Genomic DNA, 21,177 nt, shown 5'->3' on the forward strand with positions numbered 1-21,177 from the left:
TTTGAGACAGGGTCTCACTGTATAGTTGAGACTGACCTGGAACTCACTATGTAGCCCAGGCTGGTCTTGAACTCACAGCGATCCTCCTGCCTCAGCCTCCCGAGTGCTGTGATTACAGGCATGCGCTACCAAGCCTGGCATCATTTTCCCTGTTCTTATTTGTCTTTTATTCTAAATCTTCTATATCATCACATATTACTATCATAATCAAAAATAAATTATCGTAAATTTAAAGAAGACTGAGTCTTATGTTTCAAATTTTAAAATTTAGATGTCAGCAAGAACACTGTTTGAAAACTCAGTGGGATGAGCTGCTTCTCCAGTATCAGCCCAGGGAAGGCACCCAGGTCATACAATCATGCAGACTGATTGTATCCACAGGCACTATGGCGGCATTCTACCTGTACATCTTCAAACTCGTGCTGAAACGACTCAACGTCACATTGTCCTTGATAATTTCCACAGCAATTTCAGTTTTAAAAGAATCAAAACCTAAAAGTTCTCACGTATTTTCTGGACAGGACTGGGGGCAGATCCGCTGAAGAGGACCTTGATGAGTGGAGATGCAGGCCCGGAATGATACTTCTTTAGAGCAACCAGGGCTCTGTGAGGAGAGAGAGCCAAAGTAAGGAGCCGGCAGTCAGCAGTTCAGGGTCACCATCTCACCGGGGCGCACAACAATCCGTAACCGAATGAATGCTGGCTCTGTCGGTGAGCAAGAGAGGTGTCGCTCTCTCACAGTGGGAGCAAGGGGGTCATATTTAAAGAAAATGTCCTGTCTGATTACAGCCACACACACTCACTTCTTCAGGCGCTTGTAAGTGACATCATTGGCAAGTTTTAACAGTCTGTACAGATTCTCCCGGTCCAGTGTCAACTGGAAGTCATGGGATTCATCAAAGGCCACTGAGACGGATTTCTGGGTGATACGGGTCAGGATCCCGGTCGCCAGCTGCCCGCCTTCATTAGCAGCATCATACAGACCCACGATATCACCTGCAAAACCCAAAATTCAGTTGCATAGAATCTACTAATTCTAGATTTTTTTTTTTTTTTTTTTTTTTTTTTGCAGTGCTGAGGACCAAACCCAGGGCTTCACATGTGCTAAGCAAGTGCTCTACCGGTGAACTATGTCCCCAACCCATCTTGATAGTTCCCATAACAAATGAAATCGGTAGCTGTAAAAACGAAATGGTGACCACTAAATCACATGTGCAAATCCACCTGAGGTCAATGAACAGTTCAAACCAAGCAAGACAGTCAATGCGCTATACATCATGAATAAAACCTATCCTGGCCCTGAGATTAGGAAGGAGAGAAGCAACAAATGTCACCATCTGCCAGAGCTCAGTGCTAAGTGCTCTAAGGAGCAATGGGACAGAGGAAGGGGCTGGAGCGGGACAGCACACCACTCTACAAAGCTCGAGGGAGAAGGGTTCCCTGGGAATGGGGGCATCAGGGTAGAAACAAGGCCAGAAGCCCAAGGGGAAAACACTCCAGGCAGCAATGGGACATCCTTACAGAGGGGCAAGCGCTGTTCACTGCCCACACAGCATTCTTTCCCTTCTGCCTATGACAATGACACTGTCACCCTCCACCAAGGAAGTATGGAGGGCTTTCCCTGATCACACCTCGACCAACCCATGTTTCCCAGGCCCTGGCCACAGTGTGGGTTTAGGGAGGAGCCAAAACAGAGCCTGGGATGCAATGAGACTTCACCCAGGCGTCTCACCTCTCAGCTACAGAAAGCTGAGAGGGAGCAGACCAACACTACTCCCACGCTGTGTCTGAGAGGAAATGCACCCAAATGGCAGAGCCACAGAAAGGCCAGACACTAAGCCCTGGCATCCTCCTTGGGGCCATGCAGCCAGTCTTCACATTACAGCCACCAGCTCATCCCCTTCCTGCCATCTGACTCAGGAACCACACTGCAATAAAAGCCAGGGCTGCCCACCTCTGTTTACACCCCATTCAGCCCTGCAATCCACGCAGCAAGTTTCACCTGCACCTTGGCTCTTCCCCATCTACATCTTCAACTTCACAAAGACCAACGGTAGATGACAACTATGGTCCCAGGGGCTGAGCAGAGGCTCCCACACAAGTTTCCCATACTGCCCTGCACAGGACTGTGTACATACAAATGCGAACACAGAAACACACAGCATCTCAGGACTTATCTGTCTGAGCTGCTGAGACTTAAAACTGCTCCCAGAAGATGGGACAATAACCGTGCTGTCTGAATGAATCAATATTTTCAGCTTGGGCCAGGATGCCGCTGCCTGCCTTGCAAGCAAAAGGACCTGAGTTCGATGCAAAAAAAAATTTTTTTTTCAGCTTGCTGCCTTCCCACCAACGCCAAGGCTACCTCCCGATTTCCCGTTTATCCACCACTTGTTGACCCTGTGGGTCAGCCACTGCACCATGCTAACTAACTACATGGATGTGTAACTTCACCTTTGCATTTTCAGAATGTGCCCGCTTCCTGCAGACTCATCCTGGTGATGCCACAGCTGCTACTCCTCCCAGTCTCAGTGAAAGGGGAATTTTGTCTCCATGGTTTAAGTTGAACTTACTACAGGGAAATTCCCTACTTGAAATTTCCTCTCAACATGCCAGGGTCTGTCCTGCCTCACATGCCTGGATGCAGCTGACCCCACCTGCTAACAAATATTCAAACCCTGTAACCAATAAATGTGTGTCAGATGTGCCTTATCTGTAACCCGGCCCCTCCCAGAGTATATCCTCCTTTGCTGAGTGCTGGTCCACCAGCAGTAATTAAAGCTTACTTTCGCTGTCTCCATGGCTCCTGGTGGGCTTTCTGTCCTCTTGGATTAGCAAATACAAGCCATAACAAATAAACAGGAAGTTGCCACTTCATTAGGAGAGGGGGGACTGACTCTAGCCCCCAGGACAAGCAGGGCTAAGAGCCCAGAGCCCAAATTGTGCTCAGATCCAACCTCGGCCAGCAGGTTCCCCTCATTAGTTCACTCCCCCACCCCATCTTCTCCAACTCCAGCCCAGGATCCCCACAGTTGCTGGCAAGAATCTATTAACCAAAATAAGAACTCAAAAACTGTTGCTACAAAAGCAAGGCAGAGACTTTGATAGTGAAAAGGACAACACTTACTTCTCTAGATTTCTAGGGCTGAGGCATCTACACAGCATCCCGGGTGTATGGTCAAGAAGCTGCTTCTTGGGGATGTAACTCAGTGGCAGAGTGCTTGCCCAGCATGTTCAAGGACCTGGGTTCCATCCCCAACACCACACATGCTTGCATGCACACGCACGCACACACACACAGCCTTTCTTTCTGACAGGGCAGACATGAGCTTAGACAAAGTATGTTCAACAAAGAAATGTTTGGGATCCAGAACTGCACATACAGTGTGTTCAGTCTTTTAGTTATATAGAAATTCAATGAGAGCTGTCTGTGATTTTAAATTTTCTGGGAACCATATTCAAAAAGTTAAAAGAACCAGGCAAATTCTTTTAAAAATAATAATTTTACTTAATGCAACATGCAATACATGAAAAATATTATTTCAACAGTATTCAAAAAATTATTCTTGAGCTGAGGATGGTTGCCTAGACCAAAATCTCAGCTACTCAGGAGGCTGAGGCAGGAAAACCATAAGTTCAAACTCAGGCAATTTTAGCAAGACCCTGTTTCAAAACAAACAAATAAATAAAGGGCCGGGGATGTAGCTCAGCGACACAGCACCTATTGGCAAGCACAAGGCCCCGAGTTTGATTCCTGGTACCAAATAAAGAAAAAAAGAAAGAACTTGGGATGTAGCTCAGCACTAGTGCACATGGCTACCATCTGAGCCCTGGGTTTAACTTCCAACACTGCAAAATCAGGGGAAAAAATTACACTTGAGATACTACCAACTGTTTAACTAAATCTTCACGATCAGGTATGTATTTTATGCCTGCAGCCACTGCTGGCTGTGTGCCAAGTGTTCTACAGCTCCACACAGCTAGTGGCCCCCATTTGGACAGTTCTGATCTGAACAACCAAATGGCTCCATATATTACTGGACTTCTTAGGAAGAGTTCTTCACTGCAATGCTTTACTTTCCTGATGGGCCTGCTATCCAGTCTTTAGGAGAGCACAACCCACAGTTTGGAGCCAGCAATGGCCAATGTATGACTGTCGAAAATGCACACACCGGAAGTGAAGCTGTTACTGGGAAGCACTGCCACAGACCCGCATCTCCTGGGCTCAAAGGTGACCAACAGCCGTCCATATAGCCCTGTGCGCTGGCTGGACACTTGCAGCTTCAGCAAACACACGCCCCGGCTCTGCAGCTCCTTCAGAGAGATGTTCTCCTGCCAGGACCTGGAAGACACCCAGGACTGCTTCAGGATTTTTACCTTCCTGTTTCTATTTCCACCCACACAGGAAAGGCAACTGGGAAAGAAAGATGAAGATTTGTGTGCCAAACATGCCCCAAGAGAACAGAACTCAAAATTTCCTAACATGCTCCCCCTATACCTCTAGGGAAGTTACTGCTGACCTTTCTCCAGGTTACAAGGACAGGACCATCACACCCTAAATTTCCCTGCTTTCACTCTGAGTCCTAATTCCCATCTGTCACTAAGTCCTAACAAGCCCCTTAGACCCTGACTCTATGCCTCTCATCCTGGACACCCTAGCTCCAGTTCAAGGCCACATTACTGTCCACACAGCCTCCTAACTGCCTTACCTCTGGCCCCGCCCCCATCCAGCTGCCAGCAACAGCAGTCAAGAGGTCCTGCTAAAATGCCAATCTAGTCCCCTCCCTCACTGCTTAACCTTGTTGAACACAGAATACAAAGCAAGCTCCTCAACAAGGCTCTTCTCTGGCTGGTCCTGGCCCATCTATTCTTCATGAACAGTCTACCTTTCTCCAGTCTGTGCTCAGGCACCACCTGCTCCAGGAAGCCCTCCCGACTGCCCCCAGGAACAAGTTCTCCCCCGCACCCCCCGCAGCTGGCACCGGTGCCGACGACCAGCACCCTCTCGGCTCAGCCCCGGCCTCCATTCGACCTTCTCAATGGCAGACCCTGCACTTTCCTCATCTTGCTGGGGTCTGGCAAGGAGCTGGCAAAAGCGACGTTTGCGGAGCGGGCGACTGAAGGAAACGACCTGAACACTACGTGGCCCGGGCTGGGAAAGCCCAACACCCAGGGGAGCACTTTCGAGAGCAGGGTTTCGGGTCAAGGAAGAGGCTTCTTGGCCCCGCCAGAACTGGCTGCCCGAAGGCGCTGAGCTGTATCCTTGCAGGTGACCATGCAGCATGGCTGGGGAGCGGACGCCCCTCGGAGAGACGGACTCTGAGAGGGCTCCCGCGGCAGCCCATACCTGCGCTCCTCCACCTCCGCGTCCCTCTCGAGCTCCAGCAGGTATAACTGCTTGGTCACGAAAGTCTCCACAGAGGCCGAAGCCATCGCAGCCGCCGTCCAGTGCCCGCTTCAGCGCTGGCCGGAGTCCCCGGCGGACCAGTGCTTCCCGCTGCACTCGCGCTCTGCGTCGGGCCCGTGTGTCAGTGCACAAGGTTCGTGCCACTTCCGCTTCCGGCTACGGGAAGATGGCGACGGCCGTGGTAGCTCCGGCCCTGTGGGGCTCCTTGGGGCGGCTGGTGTGTGCGTGTAGCCGCAGCATCTTGACACCATCGGGGTCAGGCTCAGGTGAGACCAGGGCGGCCGAGGAAAGAAAAAAGCGAGAAGAGCGGTTCTTCCCGCCACGTGTGTGTTTAGGTCAGACCATCAAAACGTTAGGACCACTAAAAGCGGGATTTTTGTTTTTTTATTTATGACTGGTATATTCTCACTAGGCTGGTGTTTAATACGTAGCAGGTGCTTAATGAATTTTGAATGAAAGAAATTTTGCTAAAGCCTCTGTTGAAACACTCCGGTGACCAGGACCTCAGTGTTCCACTGTTGAAAGCTTAGCGCATTTCTGCACCGGATCTGCTTCCCTTAACTCTCACCTGTATGGGGTCACTTGTAGGCCACTGTAAGGATTGTGTTTTCACTGAGTGAAGTGGTTCCCGCGTAGTTTCAGTGACATGATCTGACCTACGTTCCAACAGAATCCTGTGTGGAGAAGGGAGATGAGAGCAGGGCATTTGTCATAATTCAGGCGAGAGAAAGTGATGGCCTCTCTTAAATCAGTAAGTGGTTAGTTCCTGGGCTCCTTGAAGGGAGAGCCATAAGATTTGCTGATGAGTTTCCATAGGGATATGAGAACGAATGATCATAAATGATGGCAGTTTGGGACCTGAGCTGCTGGTAATCTGATTTAGCATCATATGCAGTGGGGAGAAGCACGGGGAGGGCATATGTGGAAGGGATCTAGGCATTTGGTTTGCCATACCTACCAGGTAGCAGTGGCACATAGGTGGTTGGGAGGCCCAGGAATGGAGTCCCGGCTGGAGTATAAACTTGGGAGTCACCAACATATAATGCAATCACCAGAGGAATCACCAGAGATGGAGAAGGAGTGAAGCCCAAGGTCCAAGTCAGAGGCTTTGGAGAAGGAAAGGAGAAACCAGCTTCTGAGGCTTAGAATGGGGACCAGCTGCTAATGATTGAACTTTAAAACAATGAATTTCCCAATGCAGAATTTACAGCTCAACTTAAAAAAACAAAACAAAACAAAACAAAAACAGCAATTATTGAGAAATCTCCTTTCTGCTTTTTTCACCTGTGTGCTATGCATTTTATCTCTGGGCCCTTCTCAGTAGAATGGGGACTGTTTTATCTGTTTGGTGTGTTATTTACTGCTACATAACAGATTACCTCAAAATTTAGCAGATTAAGACAACAACCATTTCTTAGCACACATGGTTTCTGAGGGTTGAGCAGCGAGCTGGATGCTTCTGGCTCATTTCCCTCATTAGATTGCAGTGGGGCAAGTCAGCTGGGGCTTTAGTAACCTCAAGGCTCCATGAGGCCTGAGAACCAATTTAAAAGGTCATGCCTGAGTGCTGGTCACAGCCCAGTTCCTTACCATATGGGCCTTTGCACAGGGCTGTTTGTAGCATGTTAGCACCTAGAACTAGATTAGAGGAAATTGCAGCCAGGATGGAAGTTGAGGTCTTTCAGAACCTAGTCTTGGAAGCTTTCTGCCACAAGCTGTTGGTCACAGAGACCAGCTCCTAGCAGGGACAGCTCATGGCTGAGTCACCTTTTAGGCTGCGCCCACACTTGGGCACCACTAGCAGGATCTGGACCTACTGTGTGCTTGGTGGTTATGGAAGGGGTGCGTGGGGTTGGTTCTGGCTGTAGACACTGGCGGATGCTGTGTGCACAATCCTGACATACACAACCAGTGACTCTAAGTGAAGTTCTTTTAGTTCTGTTTGCCTGGATTTTTTAAAGCTGCGTAGAAGACCTTGCATATCAGCATCATGAGTGACAGTCTGCATTTTGTGGTAGTAATGACTGTATTTCTTTTGTTTCCTCAGCCTCCCTCTGGTCTGTTGCTCAAAGGTTCAGTTCACAGAGCACTTCATTTCAACCAGGGTAATATCAAAATGTGGGTTTGGTGACTCTTTTCCTTTCATCTGTAGAACTTTCTTCAGAACTTCTGACATTTGAGTTTTGTTTGATCTATTTTGCTTTACAGTATTGGGAATCAAGCTCAGGGGCACTGAAAACCACCAAGCTATATCTCCAGCCCTTTTGATATTTTATTTTGAGACAGGGTCTCTCTCTTAAGTTGCCCAGGTTGGCCACAAACTTGTGGTCCTCCTGCCTCAGGCTCCTGAGTAGCTAGAATTACAGGTGTACATCACTGTTCCTGGCTCTATATTTGAGGGTTTGAGAATGTTTAAATTCTCTTTGCAACTTTTTGACAATATTTTTCTCAGACCCTTAAGTATAGACAAAACTGCAGGAATCTAGAGAGAAAGATGTTCTGGCCTATATTGCTAGCTCTCATCACAGACAGCTTTAGGTCTGAATTCAGAATTTCAGACCAAGAAGCTTGAGTTGTAAGAATCTCTAGAGAAAACTTGTATAATTTGAAGAAGCATATTCATTGTTAAGATTTCATACCTAGAAAATAACTTTTTTTATAAACTACAGAAAGTAAAAAATCACACTCAGTAGTAGGAAGATGCAGGAGCAGCACAGGGCAGAAAGGCCAGCAGGAAGCTCCCAGTGCTGGTTCCCACAGCCAGGGACACCCAGCCAGGCACAAGACCTTGCTCAACTCCTACCAGGTGAGGCAGTACAGGTGCCTGTCTCTACGAAGTGAGATTTCTGCAGAGGCAGACATTCCAAGGCCTAGAATAAGGGTCAAGCATGTGGTTCAGTGGGAGGGCACCTGTCCAGCAGGCACAAGGCCCTAGGTTCAATCCCCAGCACTGCAAAAACAATAAGTAAATGAGTTCAATATAGCACCTGGTATATAGCTCCAGCAAAAGTTGTGGGCTACACCAAGATTCTGAGCAGCAGGGAACACAAAAAGCTCTTTGATTCAAAAAGGAGAAGTTGAAAACCCAAATCTGAAAATAGGAAGAAATACCAAATGGCCTTAGATCAGACGGGTCCTCTTTTTCTAATTTCCTACATGCGAGGCCCTAGCCTTCCCACCAGGCACCATTCTCCCGTGTTCTTTCCATGGTCTTCATCTGGGCCTTGCTGCACCCAGTCAAGGAGACAGATACAATATGTGGGACAGAGTTGTAGAGGACAACTCTTTCCAGCTCCTCATCTCATGATCACTGCTGGATAGCAGTTGACATTCCTAGAGGCTCTGAGACCTAGCAGAGTAGGAAAGGTCCATTGATTTTGCAGCTGTGGGCAGAGCACTTCTGCATGCCAATGAGCAGCACAGTTGACCCAGCCCCAGGCATGGAGGTTGGCACATTTCCCTGTGGAACACAATGCTTAGAATTCCCATTACTAGTGGCCAGTCGCCCACTCTTTTTGGAATGCACTGTAGTTCTAGGGCATCGCATGGGAACCTGTCTTCAAAATGACACCAAAGCAGAGCAAGGTCGTAAAAGGCCAGTGTCGGCTTTGCCCAAGCCCCTCACCCTCTTACCCTCTTAGTAACAAGCTTACACACACACACACACACACACACACACACACACACACACACACACTCATACCACTGAGTTCCCCCTCACCCTGGCTCATGCTGTGTGTGCGAGAAGGACAGCTATGAGGCAGCATCCCTGGAAGGTGTGTTGAACGTGTAGGGCCTGAGTTGGAACTAAAATCCTTGTCCCTACTGACACTTAGTATACTTAGTCTTGGGGACTCTGAGCAATCTTTCACATGCATGTGATGTGTATTTATGAAATGTGTTTTTTACAGATATGTTCCTAAAACATCCCTGAGTTCTCCACCTTGGCCAGAAGTTGTCCTGCCAGACCCAGCTGAAGAGATCAGACACCACACAGGTAAAGACTTCTCAGGGAGTGGCAATGAGAGGGAGGCATCTGGCACCCTGCTGCCGCCAGCCACCATGGTGGCGACACACAGGAGGACTAGGTGTTCCTGGGTGCTCTGCAGTATAGCATCATGCAAGACCCCGTGCTCACTTTTTTAGTAAACACCAAAATTTAAGATGCTCATTCATTTAACAGAGCCCTCGAGCCACAGCCATGTTGCAGGCAGGTGATGAGGGTGGGTGGGTGGGGTTCAATCTGTCTCTGTCTCTCACTATTACTGGGTGTGTTGGCTCGAGGCAGAGCTCTGCCCAGTCAGGAGGGCAGTGAAACTTACTCATGGAGGAAGCAGCCCTGCCATGGACACGGGAGAAATGTTCCGATGTTGGGAATCATGCAGTCTGGAGCCGTGTGAGGAGGAGGTGCAGCATGGTCAGCCACTGCTGCTTTGTGGGAGAGCCACACCCCCACCTTTCCAAAAAGCTGGGACTCATGGAGTAGGATCTTCTAGTATTTAAAATACTGTTCCAGATATGTACAGTTGCCCCTCAATACCCACTGGGGATGAGTCCTGGAATTCCTGATACCAAAATCAGCAGGTGCTGAAGTCATATAAATGGCAGAGTACCTGGGCTTGGTGGTGCACACCTGTAACCCAGCCACTCAGGAGGCTGGGGTAAGAAGATCCCAAGTTCAAGCCCAGCCTGAGCAACTTAGTGAGACCCTGTCTTAAAAAAATAAAAAGGGACTGGGGATAGATCAGTTGTAGAGCACTCGCATAGCATGCGTGAGCCCATGGGTTCGATCCCAACACTGCAAAAAAAGAAAGAAAGAGAAAAAAATTGTTTTTAAAAAGCAAAGTATTTGCAATAGCCTACGCTTATCCTTCTGTATACTTTAAATAATCTCTAGATTGCTAATACAATGGAAATGCTATGTAAATAGTTGTTCTCCTGTACTGTTTAGAGGCTAATGATAAAAAAGTCTGTTACACATTCAGTACAAGCACAGTTTTTTCACGAAGATGGTACATCCGATCTGAGAGTGGTTGGACCTGTGATATAGAATCCAAGAACATCGGCAACCAAATGTGTTTTGAGAGTTCTGCCCCTGATGCCCAGTGCAGTTTCTGTCCTTGATTCTGTTTCCTGGCAGGAACTGTCAGGTCCTTCCTGTGTGCCTGGACCGAGGTCTCTCAGGGTTACACACTCCCCAGGCCCCTGTCTCCTTATTAGTAATGAACACAGATAAGAGGGGGACTCTTCCCCATTCGGAGCTGTAAGAATGAAGCCAGGTGTGCTAAGTACCCAGGCCAGGAAGCCCCAAGAGGCAATTTGGGTCTGCTGTGAAGACTGATGGGGCTGCCATCTGCCAAGCTGCCAGTGTCCTGAGATTATGGCCTGACCCATGCAGGGCATGTGTGCTGCAGGGTGGGCAAGTTGAGACTGGAGCCCTGTAGCCGAGAGGGGTTGGGGGGCCAGGGTGAGTGGCAGTGCTTTTCCAGCTGGAGTGAATGCCACCTGCTTCCCTCACAGAGGTTGTGAGGAAGGTGAACGAGCTGATCGCCACCAGCCAGTACGGCCGGCTCTTTGCTGTTGTGCACTTTGCCAGCCACCAGTGGAAAGTGACCTCCGAAGACCTGATCTTAATTGAAAATGAATTAGATATCAAGTGTGGAGAGAGGATCCGGCTGGAGAAGGTGAGGCTGTCACATGTCTCTGTCCACTAAGAGACTAGCTGTCCCCACTCCCCAGTATATCACCAAGGTGGTGTTCCCAACTCTGCATTGGAGGCCACCTGGCTGGGCAGGTCAGCTGAGGCGGGGGGAGCACAGGCAGCACCTAGCCCCACGGATTGACCCCTTTGAGGGAAACAGCACATTTCTCCGAGAATGAAAACACATGCATTGCTATGCCTTGAGATACCACATTACTTAGTTCCCATAGCAGAATGTTTAATCATGAATATAGGAAAATTCCACGCAAGGGTGGAATGAGTTTTTCAGACCCCACCCATGGGATAAAGTGATAAGTTTCTGGTAAAACCTTGCTCTGTCATCAGATTTGATGGCTGCTTGTTAAACTGTGGGGCTCTTCTAGGGTGCTCGTGCCTCAGCAGTCACACAACACCACTGGTCTCCCAGGTCAGTTGAGCAGCCCTGGCCTTCACTTAGAATTCTGATGCTGTGTTTAGAGATCGGTTTGATTTTTGCCTCTTCATAACATCGTAATGACCCCTGCAATTTTTCTAGGACATATTTAATTATAAAATATATATGATTCTCTCTTATTTAAAATCACCCTTCCTTTGTGATTAGACCGTGAAACTCAGTGACTCTGTAGTGAGCTCATCAACACAACTAACTTTTTTTGGTGCTGGGGATCAAACCCAGAGCCATGAGCATACTAAACATTCACCCTCCAGTGAGCTCCTCTCCCTTACTGTGTTTCTCAGGAAGGCCTCAAACTTGAAATCCTCCTGCCTCAGCCCTCCTGTGTGCTGAGATTACAAGTGTGTACCATGATGCCCAGTCCTTATTTTAGACCTTAAGAAGTGAATGTCCTCGGGCTGGGAGTATAGATCAGTGGAAGAGTACGTGCTTAGCATGCTCAAGGCCCCTGGTCTCCAGCACCAAAAACCAAACAAAATAAGTAGGATGCATATTTTTTTACTTTTTTACTTTGTATTTGTACATGTTTGCTGTACATAATGAATATATTCATCATGGGGACATAATGTGTGAAGATTTTTCAAAAGACATTATGTTCACGTCTCGGTACATATCTAAAAGGAGGTTGGTTCCGGGACCCAGGATGCCCTCAGTTCCCTTGTAAGATGGCATAGTGTTTGCATAGCACCTGCACACGTCCTCCTGGGCTCAGTGATTCACAGCTCCTAATGTCTAAGTGCTGTATAAGTGGTCAGTATTCCATACTGTTCTGAGAATAAAAGGCCTGTGTGTGTTTAGTAAGGTTGAGAGGTTTTTGGGGTTTTTTTTTTTTTTTTTTTTTTGGTTTTTTTCCAAATACTTTCATTCTACTCTTGATTGAATCTGTGGTTCCATCTCAAACCCAAACCCATGGATACTGTATTTTGAAACATTTCACATTAACCAAAAATTGTGGAAGGCTTCACCTAGATTGTTTTTCATAACTTAGGAAATCTTGAAGTGTAGACTATTTAGTGCTCAAATTAATTCATATATATATTTTTTTAACCTAGTGTGCATGAAGCCCTAGGTCCTGTCCCCAGCCCTGCCCCCACCAAATAATTACGCTCATCTAATATGCATTGTTCACTGAAGTTCTTCTGTCTTTAGACATTTAAATTTAGTACGACTGGGTTTTTTTCCTTACTGGTAAAATGTGAGAAAACCTTCCAGCATCTGATGAAAACATTATTGCACTTATGGTACAAAGATGTTTTCATCTGTGGCTACGTTTTGTTTTTTGTTGTTATTGTTGCTTTGCAGTTCTGAGGATGGAATTCAGGAACTGACATGTGCTAAGCAAGCGCTCTCCCCTGGGCTGCACCCCAGCTGGCCCTTTTTATTTTATTTTGCCCAAAAGGGTCTTGCTAAGTTCTGTGGAAGTAATTTAATGTTGCAGTTGCCTCTGCACTGAGAATGTTTGCCTGCTTGCATGGAATTCAGTGATTAATAGAATATAAGGTGAGCGTAGTGACACACGCCTATAATCCTAGCACTTGGCAGGCTGAGGTAGGAGGATTGTGGCAAGTTTGAGACCAGCCTGGCTACATAGTGAGACCCTGTCTCTAAAGAATGATCCCCCAGTACCAAAAACAAAACAAATAATAAATGAATGAATGAATACAGTTACTGGACATGGTAGTGCATGCCTGTAGTCCCAACTGTGGGAAGCTGAGGCAGGAGAATTGAAAGTTTGAGGCCAGCCTGGGCAGTTTAGCAGGACCCTGTCTTAAAATTATGTTTTAAGAGGAAAGGCTAAGGTAGAGCACTTCCTAGTATGAGGGAGGCTCCGAATACAATCCCACCCCACAAAGAGAAATACAGTTGAACCTATCTATATCTTTGCTCTATTAGCATTTTTGTGAACTGCTTCCAAAGACCCCATAGTAGGACTTACTCGTTTTCTTTGTGAATATTATGCTTTAATAAGTTTTTTAAAAAACAAAATAGGGTTGTAACAGTGGTAGAGTGCTCACCTAGCACACATCCTAGTTCAATCCTGAATATGAAAAAAGTTTTTTTTTTTAATGAAGAACAATTTAGATAAGTTAACAGTTATCTAGATGTACAACCATAGCATCCAGTAATCAAATCATTCTTACTCTTCCTCTAAGGGCCTGGGGTATTTGCATAAGATAGCCCCATCTCCCATGGGCGCGAATCCCCACCTCATCAATGCTAAATAATTCCTTACATAGCAGATCAAGCCCTTACCAGTGTTCCACATTCAGGTAAAGTATACTCCCTTGTTTTGAGGTGTGTCCACATCGCCTCCTGTCCTTGGTGGCTTGTATATTACTCTGAGTCGATGACAAAATGCTCCTTGTGAATTTTTCAGGTCCTGCTGGTTGGGGCGGACAACTTCACGCTGCTTGGCAAGCCACTCCTCGGGTAATGCGCTGCTAGATGCCAGGATTACTAGGCTGGGCTCATTGTGCAGGCTGCAGCCAGTGCCATTGGGGTGGGTGGAGGGCAGATGTGCAGGCTCACAAGCAGCACCAAGCACAGTTGTTTCCTGTGTTACAACAGTGGGTCCTTGATGTCCTGTGAGGAGTCATCCAGGCCCAGCTGTTGGCCTGCTACTAATTCGTTACACTACAGCCTGGAAGAATTTTATACAAAGAACGGTTCGTGTACTTCCTTATTGTAGTTTTCAAAATGTCTACAGTGAGGGCCTGTTTGTATTGTATAATCATTAAGAAAAGGTAAAACTTCATTTTACGAATTCTCATAGGAATTTTAGTAAGGCATTAATAAAACTGAAATATAGGGTCAGGGTGTAGCTCAGTGGTAAAGTGCTTGCCTAATATTCCAAAGGCCCAGCGTTGAATCCCCAGTACTGGAAAAATAAAGAAAAAGAATTAGAAAGTAATCAAGAAAACTCATTTTTCTTCCTTCCAGAAAGGATCTTGTTCGAGTCGAAGCCACAGTCATTGAAAAGACAGAATCGTGGCCAAAAGTCAACATGCAATTTAAGAAGAAGAAAAACTACAGGAAGAAAAAAAGTAAGTGAGAGACCGTGTGCTCTGTGTCCTGTGCTTCAGTGGTGTTGCCCAGTGTCCTGCCGCTGGGGCCGGACAAAGAAGGGAGGGCGCCAGGGTTGTGCAGGGTGGGGTCTCTGGGACAGCACGCTTCCCAGACTTCCAGTCCCCATGGTAACCGTGGACTCACCTGCGCTGTGACTCAAGTCAGCAGCATGCACTGAGAGACGCCGGAGGCACATCGGTGGCCCCTCGGGCCATGCTGGAAAGTGGAAGTAATTCACATGTCTATCCTGGAGACATGGGTGGGGATGTCCTTTAGGTGCAGTGGTGTCCAGCAGAGCAGAGGAGAAACTGCCCCTGCCCTGCTGAGGTTCCAACAGGACAGTGGTGTTTTAGAAAGTTCAGCGATAAAACCAGCTATGGCAACTGTCTTAGTCACTCCCCTTGTTGCTGGGACTGCCACCCGACACCCACAGCTTTGAGGAGGACAGGTTTATTTCTTACTCACCGTTGCCATCCGTAGTCTGCTGGCTCCAATACAGGACCACATGGCAGTGGAGTGTAGGGGAGGGAAGCTGCTCACATGGCAGCCAAGAAGTAGAGAGCTAAGGAAGCCAGGGAAGGAGCTACACCCTTCCAGGTCACCCCTACCCACCAGGCCCCACACCTGACATCACATTTAGGTATAGCACCCTCATGATTCAGTCACCTATCAAAAGCCCTGCTGTAAGTACAGGAGGCTTGGGGGACACAAACCCCAAGAGTGGCAAATACCTGTAGTCCTAGATACCTGGAAGGCTGAGGAAGGAGAATCTCAAGTTTGAGGCCAGCCTAGGCAACTTAGTGGGACTGTATCTCAAAAAATGAAAGAGGACTAATATGTATCTCAGTGCGAGGATCCTCGGGTCAATCCTCTGTACTGCAAAAAGGAAAAAATAAAGCTTAACGATAAGCAAAACTTTCGTTCTTGGGCACGCACTTGCGCACACACACACACATAACACACATGCGCATGTCCATATGTAATAGGAGGTGTTTTAAAGGAAGAAGAGCGAGCACAGAATCCTTGGCTGTGGTGACCTCTGCAGGGCAGTGGTGAAGAAGCTGAGAAGGCGGGCAGATGGCAGTGGAGGAGGGCAGGGCCCTCATTTCCTAGTCAGTCAGGTCACAGGCAGTCCATGTACTGTTTTATCTTACCAGTGTCACATTAGACTTTCTTTTCTTGCATTCCTGTAGTCCATCCCAGAGTCTTGTGCCTGCTAGGCAGGTGCTGTACTACTGAGCTACATCCCCAGCCTGCATTAAACCTTTTAAGAGTAAGTGCACCGTTGTGGAGCGGAAGCAGCCAAGCACAGCGTCCTCTGAGGGTGCTTACGGACAAGTGGCCAGGAGGGTGTGAGCCAAGGCCGGCATGGGTGCTGGACTGGCTGCCGGACTGGCTCGGTTTTGAGTAGGGGTATCTTTTTTTTTTTGGTACTGGAGATCGAACTCAGGCCCTTGTGGTTACCAGGCAGGCGATGGCACCACTGAGCTAAATCCCTGACCCTAGGGGGATCTTTTGATCAGAGGCTAGAGGGAGAGGAAGCTGAGGCGGCCACGGGACCAGTGCTGGGAGTCCTGTCAGGCTGTCTGGGGAGGGGCCTGAGGGCGACAGCATCCAGGGGGGCCACACGGAGAGGGTGCAGCTGGAGGCGCCTGGGTACCTGTTCAGGCCTAGAGGGAGGGGACAAGCAGCACCACCAGACAGGCCACAGTTGGGACTGGCAGCCGGCCCAGGGCTGGTTCCAGCACAGGTGATGTGAGAGTGAGCAACAACCAATGCCCAGAGCAGGCCCGAGTCCTTGGGTATTGCACGTCTCCTTGGGCACACAGACGAAGGTGGAGTGACAGCTCAGGGAGGACCAAGGTTTGGCAGGTTGTTGGCAGGTCAGTAGCGAGTAACCAGGTCAATGGCTGGCCCGGGCTCACATGGGATCCTCTGTGTGGTGGTGCGAGCCCTTGAGAGAGCACCTCGAGAGGTAATGCTGTGCAAACGGCCTCTCTCCACATCCCACCCTGGAAGCAGCACCGGATGGGTCTGGCCTCACTCTCCCCACTGTCCTTGACCGCCACATGTCATTCTGCCATGTTCCAATCACAGACATTGGCGTGGCCTCCAGAGCAGGTGATCCACAAGCAGATGGGGGCTGTCCTTGCGGAGGCCTCCGTAAGACACCAGTCACCACGAGGCAGGGGTGTCTCGGGCAGGACCTTGGGGCACGGGAACAGCTGCAGAATCGTGTCTCTGGAGATGCGTGTCGCTCACAGCTCTCGGCTCTAACAGCTGTCACCAACCGGGCCCCCAGCAGCGGGCGTAATTACATGGACCCCACAAGGAACAGCTCAGACTGAGGGGCAGGAGCCTCTCCTGTTCCCTGCTGCTCCCAGGTGGCTTCAGAGTAAGCACTGAGCTCCTGCTCATCAAAGTGGACTAAGTGGACATGGGCAGAGTGGGCACCTTGCCTGGAGGCTGCTGGCCTTCCAGACTCCAGAGCTGCCTGTGGAGCCAGCGAGCCGGGCAGGCAGTGCACACCTTGGTGACATGGGACAAGGGACGTTGGAGGGGACCTCGCTGTCTGAGAGGGACCTGTGCTCCCAGGGCAAGCTGGCGCCAAAGCAGAGCCTCTATGGACATGGCTAGCAGTGCCAGGTGTCCAACCCCTCGCTGCAGTGTAGTCACAGTGGACCAGATCTGGTGAAGCTTGTGACCGTGTTTTCTTTCTTTTTCAGTCATCGTGAACCCCCAGACCATCCTCCGGATTAACACCATTGAGATTGCTCCGTGTTTGCAGTGATCACCCAGTATAACATCCAGGCCTCATAGCGCACACCTGTGATCCCAGCACTCTGGGAGGCTGAGGCAGGAGGATCAAAAGCCTGAGCCCAGCTTGGGCAACTGAGTGATTCAACAAGGCCCTGTCTCAGAATAAAAAATGGCTGGGGATGTCACTCTGAGGAGGCCCTGGTTCATTCACTCCTCAATAGCGGGGGCCAAGGGCTATGAAAATAAACTCTATTTTCTAAGATGGTTGATCTTTCTGTGTGGAACAGAAAAAGTGGTGTGTTGCTGATAGAGGATGGTTTAATTTAAGCACTGTGTCTCTAAGCAGCCACTTCCTGAGCCAGAGAAAGGAACCCAAGAAGAATGAGAAGCATGGCCCCCTGGCCCGAGTGGACACTTGTGTAAGAGACAAAATACTATTCTTGGCAGCCTCCAGCCTGGGGCAGCTGGAGACACAGCTGGGACTGAGAGTGGAGGTCAGGAGAGGCACAGCCTGGATTCCACTTCAGGATGAGAAGGACAAACCCAGGAGCGAATTCCATCCCTGAGTTATCCAAACACACTTGTCCCTGGCAACAGTCCTGACCAGGCTGTCGGTGCGGAGTCCCTGCTCGTGTCCTTTTACCTCTGGTCCAGCAGGGAGGGGTCACTGTGTGGAGCAGTTGGCACATGGGCAGCCAGGAGGGGAGGGTGAGCCAGGGCCAAGGACAGAGGGTGGCTGAAGGAGAGGGCGCAGCACCTGGGGACAGCAGAGGGTTGCAGTGAGTTCTGAACTAGATCCTGGCAGCCCTAGACTGCCTGGAAGGATTTGGGGCTGTGGGTTGGGGAGGCTCCACGGGGGTGCTAATTCAGGGAAGAAGGGACAAGGTCAGGAGCCCAGAGTGGCCACAGGAACCAGCCCAGAGAAGAGGGAGCCAGGAGAAGGGGCTCAGCTGAGCCAGGCATCTGGGTCGAGCATTGGTAGAGACAGGCCATCCTCCAAGGGAAGAGTTGGCTTTCGAGTGAGAATAGAAGCTGGAATCAAGCTGCAGTGAGTATTTTCCTCCATGTGACCCAGGAGCACTGGAGGAGCCACCCTGAGATCTGGAAGAGCTGCCGGGAGATGGTCAGGAACTGCAGGGTGCCGGTCTGGGTCCCCTGCTGTGCCCTCTGTGTGCAGCAGAGGGCAGCGCCCTGCTGGCCCAGAACCCTAGCATCCTAAATGGCGGAGCCTTGAGCCCTAGGGCTCCACACTGGCTGTGGGACCCTGGGGTGGGAAGGCTGTGGACAGATCCTAGGGAGTGGTGTGCGCTGTGCAAGCTCTAACAAGTGTCTGCCCTGCATCTCATGCTGTCTGAAAGCCCAGCTCCAGAGCCCCGAGTCTGGCCTGGCCCCTCGCTGGCCTTCCCCTGGGGGCTTGCTCTCAGTGTCCCAGCACTCTCTGGGGTGTTCACCATGCTCATTCCATACCCTTTTAAGTTGTTCTCCACATTTCTGTGCTGAGCCACAGAATGAGTGCTAACAGCCTCTTTCAGGGTCAGGCAGGTCACTACCCCCTTGCTCCCTGGACTGCAAACCTTAGGTCAGGCATGGAAGGAGAACAGGAAAGGACCAGGATGTGGGACAGCCTGGCAGCTGAGCACACAGGCTTTAGACAAGACCTCCACCCCGTCACTCACCGATGTTTCCCCATGTGCTTCCACACCGGCCAATGGGAAGAGATTCTAGAACCTTCCACAGAGTGTGCTGTATCAATGACATAAGCTGCCCCCCCAACGCCACCCCCATCTTGTGCCCAAATGGCCTCCAGTGGATGCTGCTGGCTTCAGCCATGGTCACCCCCTACAAGTCCCCGCTGGGGCAGGGACATGGCTGCCAGCCCTTGTCACTTGTCCAGTTTCACTGTGATCTGATACAACTGTCTGGGGCCATGCAGCCTTGGGCAGGGCCTGCAAAGACAAAGGCCTACGCAGCGATTTCTTTTTTTTGGTGGGAGGGAGCAGGTGGTCTTGTTAAGTTGCTAAGTTGCCCAGGTTGCACTTGAACTTCGCAGTCTTTCTGCCTCAGCCTCCGAGGATGGTGGGATTACAGGCCTGTGCCACAATGCCTGGCTGATTTTCTTTTTCAAACAGTGACAAGCATGCTTTTAGTTATCTTAATTAGCCATAATAACTATGTAGCAGTCTTCATGGCGTAAGAAAGAAGAGTTCAGTTGATATGGATCTCTGTCACTAGCTCACACGGGCCTGCCCCGACCATCCTGTCTCAGTTGGTCCCCCGCTGTCGCAGTCTCTGCCCCGCCTGTTAACAGCACATGTGTATTAGTGTATCCACGGGTTCCTCCTCGGTTGCAGAATTTCAAGAGACAGGAGAGACTAATGCAAATCAGGAGGATTTATTTCAAGGTATAGGTGAACACCAGCTCAACTGACTGGTGCAAAGGACGAGCTCAAAACAACAGAAAAGTTTCAGTTTCATGTGTTTGGTAAGGGGAGGGTCTTTCTAGTGATGTAAAATGGTGCGGGTGGACAAGCAAGGTTACAAAAGCTTTGTTTCTTGTGAATCTTGTGAAAATGGCTTCATTACCAGACATAGTTGCCAAGCTTATCTGTAACAGAACGAGGAGTTATAGCTGGGGCTGGGAAGAACTAACTGTTTTTCTCTAAGTCCTGCTTTGCCTCTGCCACCCTGCACATCTGGGCTGCCAGCTTGAGGGCAGGGGTGCACATATCCATTTGTTTGGAGGTTTGTTTTATGGTGTTGAAGATGAAACCCAGGGCCTCACAAATGCCTGGCATTTACTTTACCACCAAGCTACCAGCCAGCCCTTGTATCTATTTTGTTTGTTAATTTCTACCCAGCAGCAACTCCATACCACAGGCGACCCAGCACTCTGAGTGAATGAATGTCCCCTCAAAACCCCCAACTCCAGGCAGCTGGGAGCCAGCGAAGTTAGACCTGGTGGGGGCTGAGTGGCTCCTTCAATGAAATGCGGTCTGTGGGATCCGGGGCGCACTTAGGAGGGGCAGTGTCAGGTAAGACCAGTGGCCCAGGAGTTGTGCAAAAGACAGAGTCCTGCATGACCATGGCTAGACCTGGATCTGGAAGTGGGGCATGGAGGTCAGCAAAGGGGCCACCCTGCGTGCCCCTGACCTTGACTCTCCCCGTTGGCATGTGGCCCCTGGAGACCCAGCAATCAGGAGAGGAGCGGCTTATGGCATTTCCTTCTGGCTTCCACACACCCCCAGATCTCTGACTCCTGGGCCACAGACCTGCCACAGCCCACAGATAACATAACACACTTGGAAGGCTGGGTGCCCTTCGACCCGGCCCCTGGCCTCACCCCTCATTCCATGACAGCCCAGCAGCCAAGGCCTAGCTCCCAGCACAGAAACGGGTTGGTGCAGAGGCCTAGGCTGCCTGATGTTCCAACAGGACACACCCTGGCTTCCCTCTCTTTCCTCCTGCCCATGGCTACCATGGGACATGGAGGCCCTTGACCCAGGCCAAGGTGCCGAGAACCAGGTGTGATGTAGGAGCAGAGGTGTGAGGGGCTTGCCCTGCACCCAGGGAGGCCATAAAACCCAGGGCTGCCAAGGCCCTTATCAAATTGTCTCTGGAAACGATCTCTGAGGGACAAAGGTCACTTCCTTGGGGATGTTTTAAAGTGAAATGACATTGCTTGGGTGCTGCCACACACACCAAGGCAGAAGCAGAGTAGGGAGCGTGGGCCCAGGGGCTCCGTGCCCGGGCAGGAAGGGCTGTGCACTGGTGCGGGGGGGGGGGGCTCTC

General features: G+C 49.7%; 2 protein-coding genes across 3 annotated transcripts in view; one reads left to right on the forward strand and one right to left on the reverse strand.

Moving 5' to 3' along the window:
- Ighmbp2 (immunoglobulin mu DNA binding protein 2) overlaps positions 1-5,511 on the reverse strand; it is a 31,418-nt gene extending 25,907 nt beyond the window's left edge. The window contains exons 1-4 of one of the 2 annotated variants that reach the window (XM_010635745.3): positions 5,348-5,511; positions 4,173-4,342; positions 804-996; positions 507-604 (exon numbers count right to left, since the gene is read on the reverse strand). In XM_010635745.3, coding sequence (XP_010634047.1) covers positions 507-604; positions 804-996; positions 4,173-4,342; positions 5,348-5,433 — 547 coding nt within the window. In that variant the 5' untranslated portion in view covers positions 5,434-5,511. The remainder of the gene's footprint in view (positions 1-506; positions 605-803; positions 997-4,172; positions 4,343-5,347) is intronic. The other variant, XM_033756475.1, reaches the window with a different exon arrangement.
- Positions 5,512-5,532: 21 nt separating this feature from the next.
- On the forward strand, positions 5,533-17,641 carry Mrpl21 (mitochondrial ribosomal protein L21). The gene is made up of 7 exons (XM_010635740.3): positions 5,533-5,673; positions 7,455-7,512; positions 9,319-9,404; positions 10,928-11,091; positions 13,940-13,992; positions 14,503-14,606; positions 17,355-17,641. The coding sequence occupies exons 1-7, from the start codon at positions 5,574-5,576 to the stop codon at positions 17,417-17,419; spliced, it is 630 nt and encodes a 209-aa protein (XP_010634042.1). The 5' UTR covers positions 5,533-5,573; the 3' UTR covers positions 17,420-17,641.
- The last annotated feature ends 3,536 nt before the right edge of the window (positions 17,642-21,177 follow it).

Source organism: Fukomys damarensis, unplaced genomic scaffold, assembly GCF_012274545.1.
Source record: "Fukomys damarensis isolate Sample0158 unplaced genomic scaffold, DMR_v1.0_HiC HiC_scaffold_27, whole genome shotgun sequence".
Classification (NCBI taxonomy): Eukaryota; Metazoa; Chordata; class Mammalia; order Rodentia; family Bathyergidae; genus Fukomys; species Fukomys damarensis.